Raw genomic sequence first — 16105 nt, 5'->3', positions numbered from 1 at the left:
TGGGATGTGCTGTATAACTGTATAAATGGTGGAAAAAATGAAGAAATAGCTATTTTACAGGTTTCTTAATTTCCTATTGATTAATGAACATACAGTCAAACCTTGTTATCTTGAAGTCAATGGGACCAAAGAAAAATTTCAAGATAGCCAAGGATTCCAGATATTGAAAGTAAAATTCACAGACTTTGACATATCCATGGTATTCAGGATTTCAAAGTTCAACTGTATTGTATTTTACTGTGAAAATGTAATATATGTAAAAAGAGTTTGCATTGTTAAAGAATTTTCAAAACTCAGGTCATGAAAGAAGTTTGTTAGCATCAATACACTTGTACATATATCAAAATATTCCATGGCCTTCAAAAGCATAATTTGTACGTGTACGTGTGTTAGTTATAGTGCACACTTTTTTGTTATTAATTGATCTGAATTTATTTTGACAGATTCATCAGGAGTTAAGTTGTCAACAGAATGAAGAAATCATCTCCAACCAGGTTTTCTTATCTCCCTCACACACAATTGTTTATAAACTATAAGTAAATAGATGCAATTCATTTGTAAATGCACATTTGCAGGAATTAATTTACATGGTTGTAAACAATGGCTAAAAACAACCAACAAAAAAAGTATCATTTGAATTTTGCAATTGCAAAATGAAGATTTTCTCATACTTATAAATAAAATAAGATTAAGAAATATATATGTTTTTGTAAGTATGGTAAATAATTATATTCTTTTCTTCACTCAGGACACAGGATCAAGATGAATCAAAACTGTACAGTTGTTACCAGATACAAGAAATCAGTGCGGTATACATTTCTCCATTGTTTTATATTACTGTGTCACAACACACTGTAGATCATACCTATCTATAAAGTGTGGTACATCATCACAAAAATCTACATTTAATATTGTTAAATTTTGTAACTTATGAATTATATTAAATCTTTCTAACAAAGCAATTTAAGGTTTATCATGACTATTCTTTTGTAAATTGTAAAGTTATCACACTGGACTAGAAATACAATACTATACAATGTAATATTTCAAATGAATTTATTATGATCAATAATAACTTTTAAAGTCTTACAGTATTTTACCATATAAATATGTTTTAATTTGTAAATATTGATTTTTAAACAGACTTCATTGTGAACACTTGGACCCTGCTGCTATTGATAGAAACACTGAAAGGATTTTCAGTACCCAGTGTAGAGGTATTTATGTTTATCCGTGTCTTAATTCTGTACTATTTGCTATGTCCTTAAAAACAAAACATTTGTACATGATAACATTATAAAGAGAGAGATATAGTTAAAGCACAATGTTGTAATTTACAGAGAGATCTCCCTGACTGAGGAAATCAACACGGGATTCTGTTATAAAACCACAGGATAAAGATGAAATAAATGTCTGCTGTCAATGATGTATAGATTAGTGTTACAGAAATCTGTCACAGTGACAGGTGTTAGTCGTGTATGTCACATTACCCGTGTATCATCAGACCGGGTCTGGATCAGTGATGGTGACAATCTCATCTTGACAAACACAGCAGGTGATAAACTACATCATCTGACAGATATAGATAGTTATAGTGGAGTACACACTGTGAACTGTGACGGTGATTTAATTTATATAGACAGACAAGGTAACATCAACAAACTGTCTACAGAGAACACAGTAAAGACTCCATTAATAAAGTACAACACAGCAACATGGGAACCACTGTGTGTCTACAGCTCCCCCTCCACTGGAGACCTGCTGGTCGGGATGTGTTATAGATATACAGCCAAGTTAGTGCGGTATAACTCCACAGGAGAACACATCCAGACCATACAGTACGACAACAACACAGGTCAGGAACTGTATGATTATCCTATCTACATCACAGAGAACCGCAATGGAGATGTTATTGTGTCTGACTGGTACTGTGGTGTAGTGGTGACAGATCGTGGTGGAAGTCATCACTTCTCCTACACAGGACCTCCATCAGGATCAGGACTAGATCCACATGGAATCTGTACTGACGCGCTGTCACACATCCTGGTGTGTGATCTTAACACCAACTCAGTACAGATGTTAGACAGGGACGGTCACTTCCTGTCACAGATACAGACATCATCACACGGGATAGACGAACCACGGAGCCTGAGTTATGATGATACCACACACCTACTGTGGGTAGGGTCAGTCACCAACAACACAGTCAACATATACAGAGTGGTAGATACAGACTCTCTGACTGGTAAGTAACATTGTAGTTTGTTAAGTATGTTTAATTAGTTTAATCGTTTTACAATATTGTGTGTATATAATATGATAAAGACAATTTAATATTTATTGGGGAATTCATTACTGAGTAATTATAGTGATTGTTTTAAGTTTAATAACAAAACATGTTTAGTTTGATTACAACTTGTTGCATTCAGGAACAAGAAATACTTCTAAAATGAAGTTAATTATAAAAGTATTTTAACTATATATTGTTTACATAATATTATTATTAATTAGTGTTCTTATAATGTGTACTTGGTTTAGGAACATGAAGTTTTTAACTTTTTTGTCTTTGACAAACTTCTGATTTGTTGAGGATCAGATTTTACATATTCTATTGTCATGATTGTACATCTCATTTCTCTGACTGGCTAATGATATTTTGAATAACTCTTATTGATTTTCTCTTCTGTTTGGGTTGACATTATAATTGTGGGTTAAACTTTATACATGTAGTATATGCTGCTAAAGTAAGGAAATGGAAGGGGATAGAATGTTGTGGTTTAAAGTTTGTTTAACTGTTTATAGATCAATACAAACATGACAAATGTTCAGAAATGGAGGGGCATACAACTGTTAATTGGGTGTGGTATATGTAAGATTGGGGGGTGTTGGAGATTACGGGTTTGGAGGGGGACATTTTAGTTCTTAACAGTAGTTCTTTTAATACTCAGTTAAAGCAAAATTAATTCAATCTCGACAGTATTTCAATACAGAATATTTTTAAACAGGAGACATATCATTTTGATATCAACACCAATGATATTCAGACAGTGTTGTGTATTTCTGTAGCAGGTGTTCAGTAAATCTACACTGTGTACTGAGCTGACATTGTATGTATATTACATATGATGTTCACCAACTTGAGCCGTTATATCACTTTGCACACAAGTAGACTACACTGAGATACATGATTTTATATTATTTTTTTTACAGTGTACTTTGATGAATGGTCTTGCCATGGTTTCTAAAAATATAAATATATAGTATCATTTTCGCAGAATTTTTTTCGTGTGTTTGAATCAAATACTTAAGGACATACGCAACGTACCTTACCTACTGATAATTTTTCAAGATATTCTTAATTTAAGATTATAGTGCCATCAGATGTTCGTCGACAAAAAATCAGCATACATTACCGGGGGTTTTGAAAAGATATCAATTGATGAAAATTTTTGTATAATTCAAAGAAAAATACACAAAAATTACTAAACACATATTCTAGATGTTTTGATTATCCAAACTTGTTTTAGAAGAAGTGTACAACAGCATATATAGACATACAAATGTAGCACACAATTCCTTTAAGTATTGGAACTCTTCAACTCCAGGGAAAAAGACAATAAAGTTCAAACTACGTTGCGTATGTCCTTAATCAGTACATTGCAGCAGATACCTAAATCTTAATTAAATGGTGAAAAAGGAAGGAATATGACAATGTTCTTGACAAGTGTACAGTAGTCAAATCAAAATGTTAGAATTATCAGTAAGGCCAAAAAAATAATTAATAGTTTCTCAGGCCAAAAATTTCATAATTCAATGTGGCAGGCAGATTTTACCTTTTTTCATGTCAGTCATTCAACAAAATGATGATATCAACTGATTCTTACATTTTTTTGTTCTCTTACATTAATTATAACATGTGTTCAATTTTAAATGTTATTCCAAACATTTTTTTAAAAGTTAATTCATAAAATACTATATTAACAAGAAATATAATATATTGTTTATCTAATAAAAACATCTATCTATTAGCATTATGAAAAGGGGAATAACTCAATTTTCTTTGTCAACTTGGAAAAATAGAAAATTCAGTTATTTCCCTTTTCAATATATATATATATATATATATATATATATATATATATATATATATATATATATATATATATATATATATATATATATATGTCAATAAAATTTATCAATACGGCAGTTTTTGACCTGATGTGGCGGTGCCTGAGAAACTATTGATTAATTTTTTTGGCCTAATGTGGGGAAACATTAAGACACTATGATAATGATGAAATGCTAAAGAGATATCTTTATGTATATTGTGCATTTTGTTTTTCTTGTTAAAAGGTCTCCCTCTGGAGGATTTCAAATGCAAGAAACATCCAAGTTGTCCATTAGCCCAGTTCTGCATACAGTGTGAGGTTACCTTGTGTCAGATATGCATCAAGACCTCTGATGATCATAAAAAACATGATGTTCAAGATGTTGAGAAATTGTTGCATGAAATTCACAAGAGAAAAGGTTTGTAATGATGCAGAATGTGTTTATTTGAACATGACCTTTAACAAGTTCTAAAAAAAAAAAATTATTGTGCCCTTCATTTTTAGCTCACCTGAGCTGAAAGCTCAAGTGAGCTTTTCTAATCACCTATTTTCCGTCTTTCTTACCTCCATCCGTCCGTAAACTTTTCACATTTTCAACTTCTTCTCAAGAACCACTTGGCCAATTTTAACCAAAATTGGTACAAAGCACCCTTGGACCAGATTAGTTGGACTTACTTAACCCAATCTTTGTTAGAACATTTCCTACAACCCCCCGCTTACCACCAAAAAAAATTCAAAGTCCCAATTTCCTAGCTATATAAAACCCAGTTTCCATGCCATTCCCATGCCACCGCCATCCGCCAACATATTTTGAGTACAAATCTGTCTATTACCATTATTATCACCGCCAATTAGAATACTTTTTTTTCAAAAATTGGATTGTTAGGTCTGCGTTATAAAATAAAGTTTAATGAGAAGCATATATTTACCCTCTAGAAAATTATTAAACATGTTCAAAACTCATTTATATTAATCATTAAATGATCATTATATTGTTAAGTTATATTTTTTTTATCTGACTCTACAACAGTCTGCAGTATAAATCAAATATGTAGAAAAATAAAACATGTTTATATAGCTAAGAATAATGCATGCAAAAATAATCAGACAAATTACGTTTTATGTATTAAACTGAAATTAGAAATAAACTACACAATGAAGTATCAATTTAACAGGTGACATAGAACATATCTAATCCCTGTCAGTTTCCTACCTTAGCTAAAAATTAATGAGATAATCAACTGAAGCCATCTTGTGTGTATGTACATGAACCTTGTGATTCCCAAATCATCTGTGCTGTCAGAGAGAAATATTTTCTTGTCTTTCGGTTGTTAGGGCCCCACGCTGTGGGCTCTACAGTAATCACTCTGTCTGGCTGTCTGATTTCATTTGTCTGGAGCATGTTTTCTCTCCCCTTGGCCCAGATGAGTTCAAACTTCACCCATAGAGTGCTTATGGGTAGAGGGTATGGAGTGACCCTCAGCCAATTTTCTTGAAGAAAGGTCAAGGTGGAAAAATCTATTTTTGTTAAATCCTGGAGTTTTCCCATTCCTTGGCCCAGCTGGGCACATATTTTACCCTTAGAGTGTCTATTGAAAGAGGGTGTGAAGTTACCGTAAAGCGGGTTTTTTTAGCGGGTGTAAAATTTGGCGTTTCGCTTGCTCAAAGGTATGCCAATAATTTTGGCAGAACTTTTTTTTGGCAGACACAGTTTCATGACTTTGCAAAAGAAAGGAAATTCACATTTTACATGAATTTCAGTACGTTTAATACAAGTTTGAATACAAACTCTTATACAATTATACTTAATTAAGCAAGAGTTTGAATAAAATTCAAAACCAAATGAAATATAACGTTTAACAACAGGCTGATCAAAGTTATTTTTCTTGTATTCAGTAATTTTAAGCAAGGGTGCAAATTTAGCGATTAAAATTTTAGCTGGCTACTACAAATCTGATAAAATAAGCCAAAGCTAGCACCCCGCTAAAAAATCCCATTATACAGTACCTTGAACCAATTTTCAGATGTAAGGTCAAGGTCCAAAATGTTTTATATCCTTGTCTTCAGCATTTGCCTAGTTGGACTCATACTTCACCCATTTAGCACAGGGCCTGGCCACAACAGGGTATCAAATTTATACATAGGAATATATAGGAGAGATCTTACAAATTTTCTTCCCGAGAACAGCAAGGTCATAATTATACCCCCCCCCCCCCACCCCCCCCACCCCCCGCAAACGAAGTTTGGGGGGTATATAGGAATCACCTTGTCCATCTGTCCGTCCATCTGGCTGTCTGTCTGTGCAAATGTGTCGGGTCCATATCTTTTTATGGAGGAACATTAGAATCTACTACTTCACACACAGATTGTTCATGTCCTGAGGGTGTATGATGACCTTGACCCAAGGTCATTTGGGCAAGATCAAGGTCACAAAAAGAAAAAGTTAATTATTCGTGTCCGGTCCATATCTTTTTTATTGATAAACTTGGTGAGTTCCCATTATACACAAAGTTTGCTGCTGAACTGAGGGTGTGTCATGACCTTGACCCAAAGTCATTTGGGCAAGTTGAAGGTCACTGACAGAAAAAATTCATAATTCGTGTCGGGTCCGCATCTTTCTTATGGAGAATAATGTTGGTATGTTAGGAGTTTCCACTTCACCCAAAGATTGCTTATGACCTGAGGGTCATATGATCTTGACCTATAGTCACTGTAGAAAAATTGATAAATAATGCATCCATACTTTCCAATAGAGAAATACTTGAAAAATTGTTTATTTTTTTTAATGTAATAAAACGCCTGGGCGAAGAGAAAATTTGGACTTACACATTGATCCACACGATTTTTTTTTCACAGCAACTTTTCGACCCACAATGCATCTCTTGTTTAAGCTATGTTCTCATGAGAATAACAACAAAAGTTCAATAAAAAATAAACTCGCCTTGATTTAATGGATATATGGCAGATAAGTAGTAAATAAAACATTCTTCTTTAAAGTCAGCACTGTTAAGGCTTCGGTTTGGTAATGCAACTTAAATACAACATCATGTGACATCAGAGTCTAGACGCACCAAATATCACGTGCAGTTTGACAAACCCGATCTAAATTAAAACTGATGAGTATTATCTGCGCTCGCCCTAATGGTCGCACCGTCAACCTATTAATCATATGGGAGGCGGGGGGTATCGCTTTGTGAGCTCAGTGCTCATAGTACCTCTAGCTAGTTATATTAACAAAGAAGCATCCTTGGGTAGTGTAGATTCAAATTTGTTCAAATCCTGGTAGGGCAGCCCTTACAGATATTTCCGATAAGTGACTTATAAGTGATTTATTCTTTTACTTATCAGGGGTGTGCAATTACAAAAATTAGTTACTAGCCCGTCGGGCTAGTGGCAGTAACAAAGTTACTAGCCCGAGGTTGCCAGTCACTAGCCCATTAACTACCGAAAACAATACATGTATAAGTATAACAAAAAGGTTAAAAAAAAACCATTTAAGTTGAAATAAATAAAACAAATAATGGTTTGCGCTTTGTTATTGTCAGGTACTTCTCCCTATTTTTATCGACTATAATGTCACTGAAATGACTGGCGATAGCAACACACAAAACATATAAGTTAAAACGAATCAAAGATTATGATTTTACAACAAAGTTAATTCGTACATCAATTCAGTCGACGTAAATATAGTTATTCTTTCATTTTAGATTTACTAGCCCGATGGGCTAACGCAGTATAGATTTATGATAGCCCGACCTCTAAAATTGGTGGCCCCGGGCGTCGGGCAATGGTAATTGCACACCCCTGCTTATAAGTTGTTTATTCTGGACTTATATTTCACTGATTCATTTAACTTATAAGTGACTAATAAGTGACTCATTAGGATTTTATATGCAAATGAGGTGCTTGACTTATAATTGACTTATAAGCCAAGTATTAGCCACTTTTGCTTTATGCAAGTATGGTCACTTATAAGTGACTTATAAGTCAAGTATTAGCCCTTCATGCTTTATCAAGTATGAGTCATTTATAAGTCAACTATAAGTGAAGTACAAGTGAAGATCTTAATTTAGAACAGAACTTCCAATCATGCAGGGGTTGCATGATGTTCAGATTTTTTTTTTTTTCCATATACCTATGTATCTGCACTTTAGATGAAATAATCAAGTTAACATTTTATGAACAAAAATTCCTCTCATATGACATTCTGTGATGATGGAAATTTTATATATTATTTCAGTTCACGAACAAAATGTTGGACAAAAAGTCATCAAGATTTAATGACCTTCAGGCTTTTTCAAATTGATGAAATCTGAAAGCAATTGAGTCAGTTGATTCAAAATTTCAGGCAAAGGAAGTGAAAATAAAAAGATGATGTGAATAGAACCTACTTGTTGTACCTGATGTGAAGGCATACTCAAAATAGATTTGAAATCTCCAACAACATCCTTTCACAGACACTAACTTAGTTTCAAATTCTTCCTGTTTATCTCTGCAGAGACAAAGTTTCTGATTTGTTAGCTTTGAATACCCACAATGCAACTCAAGAGAAGTCTAGTATAATGTAAAAATTCTAAGTCCACACTTATTCTGGCTAATACCAGACTAATCTTCATTTATAAGTGAAGTATGTGAAATATTCACTGATATGTGGCTAATCTTCACTTATACATGTAAGTGAAGTATTAATGAAACCTCTTCCTCCCTTATAATTACTTCGACCAATAGTACACTTATAAGTAAATTTCAAAACTTATAAGTGGATTATAAAACACTTATAAGTTTCTATTGTTTTTTTCTGTAAAGGAGGGCAACAATGGAAGATCACATGTTTAATAGAAATATATAGAAAAAGATATTTAAAAGTCTGCTAAAACCCTGATTAGTCAAAGAAATATGGAAACATCCTCAGTTAGTGTAGATGCAAGTCTGTTCAAATTCGCCCTTGGGGGGATAGGTTGGGACCCCTTGTATATTTAAACTTTTCAATACTGAACCGATTTCTGCTTTCTCTCTGGCCATAAAGCAAAAGCCAAGGTGAGCGATGTGGCCCATGGACCTCTTGTTTATTTGTAGATGGAGATGCAGTTTTGATGTGCCTTCTTCTCTGCCCTTCATACAAAATAAATCTGGAAGAAGAACACTGGATGAAGAAGTATAATGCTGTTGCTGAAGTTTTCAAATTCAAGAAGATTAAGAAGCTGTCCAATCTTAGCAACTTAAAGAAGTACAAACCAATACTGAAACAGGATAGTGTGAATGTTGAATTTTCCTGTGAATTCTTTAGAGATACCAGCTTTCTTAGATTTGCAAAGGATCAGAAATTTGTGAATATGTATCTGGATTGGGCAGAAAAAGAAAACATTGCCAAGTACTGCAGATCATCAAATTATCTGAGAAGAGAGATTGAGGAGGAAGTTTGCTGTTGGTTATTGCCAAATCAAACGGAACAATTGATAGAAAAACTTGGAGAAGACATGTTCACACATCCAACGATGATGGACCAATCAATGCATGAATTAGTGTATAGAAAGCGTATGTTTTTTAAAAGTTTTTTTTATTGATAGTTTATCCACTATTTTGGTGTAAATGATTTTGAGCTCTCCTTAGCTGAAAGCTTAGGTGATCTTTTGTCAAGTGTCCATCTGTTCATTAGTTTGCTAACTTTTAACATTTTTAGCTTTTCTGAGCCAAAGGCTCAAAGAGCTAATGCTATGGCCATGTGTGCGGTGTGCGTAAAATATGAGCCATAATCAAGAATCTCTTGGCCAATTATTGTCAAGTTTGTCACAGGGTATCCTTGGCCCAAGGGCTCCCATTTATACTCAAACTAGGTCTGTGACCCTTAAACAAGGGGAGATAATTAGGTAAATAAATTCAAAAGTAGTGGTTGCTAAAAAACCTTCTTCTCAAGAACCATTGGGCAGATTATCACCAAACTTACACAAAAGGATAAGGATATGTTGTAGATTAAAATTTGCACGGGGAATCGCCCTGCGGCAAAGAGCGTGGTCTCAAGGTTACTTCAAAGTTGACCAAAAATTACATTTTATTAAATTGTTGATATTTTGCTTACTATAAGGACTAGGAGCATTAAATCTTGTCAGTTAATGCATCTATGGATCTCATATCATGTTGACTCAAAAGTAGGTCACGGTGACATAAAATTTAAGTTTTGCGGCCATTCTTTTTCAAAATGATTTAGAGGCATATTTTGAACAATTTAGGGCCTATGATCATCAAACTTTGTCAGTTGATGCATTGTGGGTCCTCAAAGTATGTCAACTAAAATGTAGGTCACCTTGACCTACTTTTTGAATTTTATGGCTAATCTTTTTCAAAACATTTAAGGTCATTAATTGGAATACTGAGAGGTTTAGAATCATTAAATCTTGTAAGATGATGCATCTTGTGGGATAAAACATATTTATTAAAAAGTAGTTCACAGTGACCTACTTTTTTAACTTTGCAGGTATTCAATTTCAAAGCGTTTTAGAGGCATATTTTTGACATTTTAAGGCCTATGATCATAAAACTTTGTAACTTGATGCATCTTAGGTCCTAAAAAATCGTCAACTGAAAAGTAAGTCACCGTAACCTACTTTTGAAATTTTACGGCTGAATTTAAATATTTTGGGTACTAACTGGCTTAGAATCATCAAATTTTGTCAGTTGATGCATCTTGGGTCCTCAGAGTAAGTCGACTGAAAAGTACGTCACCGTGACCTACGTTTGAAATTTTATGGCTATAAATAGATATTTCGGGTACTAATTGGCTTAGAATCATGAAACTTTATCAGTTGATGCATCTTAGGTTTTCAGAGTAAGTCAACTGAAAAGTAGGTCACCGTGACCTACTTTTGGAATTGGATGGCTATTTCATTACTTATCAGGGCTCTCGTTTCTCTATATTTTGGGCCGTTCAAAGGCCCCATTCCCAACTCAAAAAAGGCACCTTTTTTCCCAATTGAATGTGTTAATTTTCCCAATCTGTCACTTCCTCAAATATCAAAGAACATTTAGTAAGACATATCATGTATATACTATATACATGTACTTACTAAACTTGTAATTCATATTTCTCTGCATAACAAAACAGAAATTTAGTTGAAAACTACCACCAGAAACTCAATATATCATGAATTTAATGTATAATGTCTAGTTCTGATTTTCCCAAAATTACCCAAAAGGTCGCTAATTTTCCCAATTTCTATGGCCCCGGCCCCAGTCCCAAAATGTGGTTTGAGAGCCCTGCTTATTGGCTTAGAATCATCAAACTTTGTCAGTTGATGCATTTTGGGTCCTCAAAGTGTGTCAGCAAAAAAGTAGGTCACCCTGACCTACTTTGGAAGTTGATGGCTTTTTCAGATACCAATTGGTTTAGAATCATCAGAACTTTGTCAGTTGATGCATCTTGAGTCTTCGGAGTTTATCAACCAAAATTAGGTCACGGTGACCTACTTTTGCAATTTCATGGCTTAATTTGAATATTTCAAGTTCTAATTGGCTTGGAATTATCAAACTTTGTCAGTTGATGCATCTTGGGTACCCGTAGTGTATCAACCAAAAAATAGGTCACCATGACCTACTTTAGGAATTTGATGGCTATTTCAATACTTATTGGCTTAGAATCATCAAACTTTGTCAGTTGATGCATCTTGAATCCTCGGAGTGTATCAACCAAAAAGTAGGTCACTGTGTCCTACATTTTCAACTTCATGGCTAAATTTAAATATTTCAGATACTATTTGGCTTGGAATTATCGAACTTTATCAATTGTTGCCATGCTGACCTACTTTTGGAATTTCAAGGCTTTATCCTTATTATATAGGTTACCAAGAGGCTTAAAACAGATGAGATTATAAGTTGTACAATTTTCAGAAGATCGATTCTAGGCCCTTGGGCGTCTTGTTGACTTCTTTTTACCAATTTCAACAAAACTTGCCACATAGCGTCCTTGGGTTGAGAGCCATACCTTCTTTCAAGGGGAGATAATCATGAGACAGGATTTTTTAAAAATATTTTCATTCGTGTCTCGCACTCGTGAAATATCAGAAAATCCTGTCCCACTCGTGAAATGAATTTCATATCTAACTACAAAACATTGAATATCCTTTTTTTCAAGAAAAACAGGGCTCTGATTAATGAAGTTAATATGTCCAAGAATAATCAGGAAGTGCAGGTTTCAATTTGTGAGAAATTGTGTCCCCATAATTTGGGGTACCGTGGGGCCACAATTAGGGAACAAATTTGTACATTAGGATATACAAGAAAAAATCAAAGAATCAAAAAAAAAAAAAAAAAAAAAAAAAGAAATGCAGGAAAATGAATTATCATATTAATAAGCAAGTACCATTAGTTTAGAAACTGCATGTTGCCCCAGGGGTAGGGGGACATAAAAGAGGATTATACATGTAAGTATAACTAAACTTCGGAATCTCGAACACCTATATTTTAAATACCTTGGATATGCTGAAGTCTCTTGAAAGTCTCAACTACTTTTTAGCTCACTTCGATGGAGTCGAGGTGAGCTTATTCTATACCACTGGTGTCAGTATCTTTGTTCAAATTTTAGGAGCAAGTCAATTTCCAAGTAATTATAAGCCCTACCTCAACCAAAGTTGCATGGATGATACATCTAGGGCTTGATACCTCCAGACTTGCTTCGGATGCTAGATCTGACCTACATTTTCTAGATGAGTGACCAGGTTAAAGTTTTTAGAGCAGGTCCATTCCCAAGGAACTATGAGCCATACCTGGCACAAACTTGTAAGGATGGTGCACCATCCAAGGATGGACACTACCCAACCTGCTTCAGATTCTTGATCTGACCTAATTTTCCAGATGAGTTACCAGGGTTAAAGTTTTTTAGCAGGTCTATTCCCAAGGAACTATAAGCACTACATGGATCAAACTTGCATGGATGATGCATCTACAGATGGACACTGCCCAGTCTGGTTTGGATGCTGGATCTAACCTATTTTATCGAGATGAGTGAATATTAACCCTCCTGAACTAAACTAGCATGGATGATATATCTAGGGATGGACACTACCAGACTTGCTTCGGATGCTGGATCTGACTTTCATTTTCTGGATGAGTGAACAGGTTAAAGTTTTTGGAGCAAATGCATTCCAAAGTAACTGCAACTAAGTCCTACTTAATCCAATCTAATTGATGTAAGCATTATGGCTCATAGGTTTTTTTATTTCTTAACTGTATAAAGATTGGTAAATAATTAGACTACATTAAGGTACATAATACGGTTAAAGCTCAACTCGACTACTAAATAGGCATACGCCTATTAGTTTTCTTATCTTCGATATCGGAACTGGGATATACCCTTCATTGTTACAAGTGTTCATTTGTACTTGTTCTACTTTCACAATTTTAAGTTCAAACAGTATCAGTGCTTCAGTCTTATAAAAGATGTTTTCTTGATTATAGTTGGCATACCAGTACAGGTTATAATGAGAGGAGACGAGTCTGTGAGGAATTTCTTGGATAACCTGAAGAAAGGGGAGACGACTATGTACCACGCCTCTGGGATGATCATTGGGTGTGCTGGTAGTGGGAAATCAACCCTACTAGAAAGACTGAAGGGCACCAACCTGAAAGAAATTCTGGAAAATTCAATGTCAACCAGAGGAATTGATGTCCAGGCTGACATATTTGATGTTACAGACAACACAATCAAATGTACGGTTTCTCATTAGATCAGATAAAGTTTTCCAGTGTATCTAAAAGCCTGATTTTATAACATGTTTATATACATGTAGGAAATGGAAATAACCAAAGATCATTTTTTATTCAGTCTGCCACTATCCAGGCTGTGATTTCGTAAAGAAATTACTAGCTAATAGGGCTGGGTATTGGCTAAAGATTTCGTATTGCGATATTTTTAACTGTATTGCTATATGTACTGCAATATTTTCAACAAAAATTTAAATGGTATTTTCTTATTATATTAACTTCCTTTTACATGTAGAATGTACATAACTATGACAAATAATCAATAAAATATATGTTGTTAATTGAATATTACAGTTATGCAACTAAATACACCCATACAAAAGCTTTTGTCTTACTGTTGGCATGATCGCAAACCTTTCTGGCAACTTTTCTTTATATTTTATTATAGATTCCTGAGTCCAAGCATTTTGCCGGTATATCGGTATTACAAAAACATATTGCAATATGATATTTTTTGTCGACATACCGCAATATACTGGAATAGCCGTATTATTGCCCAGCCTTACTAGCTAACTGCTTTTACTATACGTGGAATATAGAAATTGTAAAATTCATGTCTTATATTGTATTTGAAAAAGAAACACTGGAAGACTTAATAGCTCAAAGCTACTTCTGCTTAAAGGACTTATTGCATGTTTCTAAATTATTTGAAATTAAAAGCATATTAAAACGTTCCTTATGACCACAGTTTAAAATTTTGTGTTTTTACTGCAGATAAATCGCGGTAATTAATCAATTATTAACTCAAATGAAAACCCCTGATTTAAAAATCCAAGTTAATTAGATAGCGATCACGTGACCCTGTGACGTCAAAGGCGACAATGGCTGATCAGCTCCCCGTTAATCTTACGAAAATATACGCGATACAACCTGAATTTTCTGCGTTGTGGATGACCAAATCGCTTATTTTATCGATATGAAATTGAATATCCAACCTTATATGTTAGAATTGCAGCAAGAAAAAATCAGAAAAATCTGTTTACATTGTATTTAAATAGCATCGACGATAGCGAGGGAGACGCGGCGAAGACGAAGAAACTCGCCATCAGAATACGATTTGATTTGTCATCTTATCACACGTATTTACTTATTTGATTCACAAATTTAACACTATATAACTTTGTTGTTCTTTATTTTTAACATAATATTAATTTATGCAAGTCTTCATATGTTTTTTTTAAAGGATGGCGATCTTGAAAAATAATTTCCCGATCACGAAACATTGCCGTAATCAAAGCTACAGTTTCTAAATGTTTGGAATAAAAAACGAAAATTTCTCAGAAGCCTTATACCATAGAACTAGTTAATGTTTCTATAGTAATTGAGAAGCACGTTAGGCATTAATTTTTTCAGTATTTTTCGTAATTAAGCTGCATTTGTTGTTGATAACTCCGTAATTAGTGTGCATATTCTCATCTCTCTATCACTGAATTGTCGCCTATGACGTCAGAGCAGTATTCGCCGAAATCCGACTGAAATATGCATATTGCCATATTTGAATTTCAACTCCTAATATCTCTTAAAATATGCTTTCAACAACGTTTATTCTATTCAGTATTTTAATAAACAAGGTTGTAGATGATATTTTTCATAAAATTACGATTTTTGAAAGATCATGCAATAAGTCCTTTAATGCATGTACATGAAAGTGTGAAAGTATTCTAATGTGGCGGTCAGACGGGTTTGATCACCGGTGGTCAGATAGCTCAGTTGGTAGAGCACCTGACTCGAGATTCCGGGGGCCTGGGTTCGAATCCCGGTCTGGTCCGCTGCAATTTTCTCCTTTCCCATTACATTTGGTGCCGTGCCATGCCCTGGAAGTGACAGGTGAGAGGCCTGCCAGGAATGAGCCTGGGTTGGAGTCTTTGGGGGCCAAAGACCTTCAAGGAGGGAGGAATGTGGCGGTCAGATGGGTTCCATCGCCGGTGGCCAGATAGCTCAGTTGGTAGAGCACCTGACTGGAGATTCAGGGGGCCCGGGTACGAATCCCGGTCTGGTCCGCTGCATTTTTCTCCTTTCCCGTTACATAATAAAGGGTCATAAAGTCATGTTTAACCAAAAAATATACGCGATACAACCTGAATTTTCTGCGTTGTGGATGACCAAATCGCTTATTTTATCGATATGAAATTGAATATCCAACCTTATATGTTAGAATTGCAGCAAGAAAAAATCAGAAAAATCTGTTTACATTGTATTTAAATAGCATCGACGATAGCGAGGGAGACGCGGCGAAGACG

General features: G+C 34.6%; 2 protein-coding genes and 1 non-coding gene across 3 annotated transcripts in view; all 3 read left to right on the top strand.

The window, feature by feature from the left end:
* The first annotated feature begins 1378 nt into the window (after positions 1-1378).
* LOC133202278 (uncharacterized) overlaps positions 1379-16105 on the top strand; it is a 31987-nt gene continuing 17260 nt past the window's right edge. Inside the window, exons 1-4 of the mRNA XM_061338071.1 lie at positions 1379-2245; positions 4357-4530; positions 9189-9647; positions 13560-13811. Of these exons, the coding sequence (XP_061194055.1) occupies positions 1423-2245; positions 4357-4530; positions 9189-9647; positions 13560-13811 (1708 nt within the window). The 5' untranslated portion in view covers positions 1379-1422. The remainder of the gene's footprint in view (positions 2246-4356; positions 4531-9188; positions 9648-13559; positions 13812-16105) is intronic.
* The window catches only part of LOC133202280 (endoglucanase-like), an 87529-nt gene continuing 84856 nt past the window's right edge, over positions 13433-16105 (top strand). Inside the window, exon 1 of the mRNA XM_061338073.1 lies at positions 13433-13436. The gene's annotated coding sequence lies outside the window, so the exon portion shown is untranslated. The remainder of the gene's footprint in view (positions 13437-16105) is intronic.
* On the top strand, positions 15561-15633 carry Trnas-cga (transfer RNA serine (anticodon CGA)). The gene has a single exon. It is a non-coding gene; the product is annotated as a tRNA-Ser (tRNA).

Source organism: Saccostrea echinata, unplaced genomic scaffold (assembly GCF_033153115.1).
Source record: "Saccostrea echinata isolate AGI-Se365-2 ecotype Australia unplaced genomic scaffold, CSIRO_AGI_Sech_v1 ptg000046l, whole genome shotgun sequence".
Taxonomy (NCBI): domain Eukaryota; kingdom Metazoa; phylum Mollusca; class Bivalvia; order Ostreida; family Ostreidae; genus Saccostrea; species Saccostrea echinata.
Note: the sequence above shows the minus strand (reverse complement) of the source record. Positions and strands in the feature narration are given on the sequence as shown.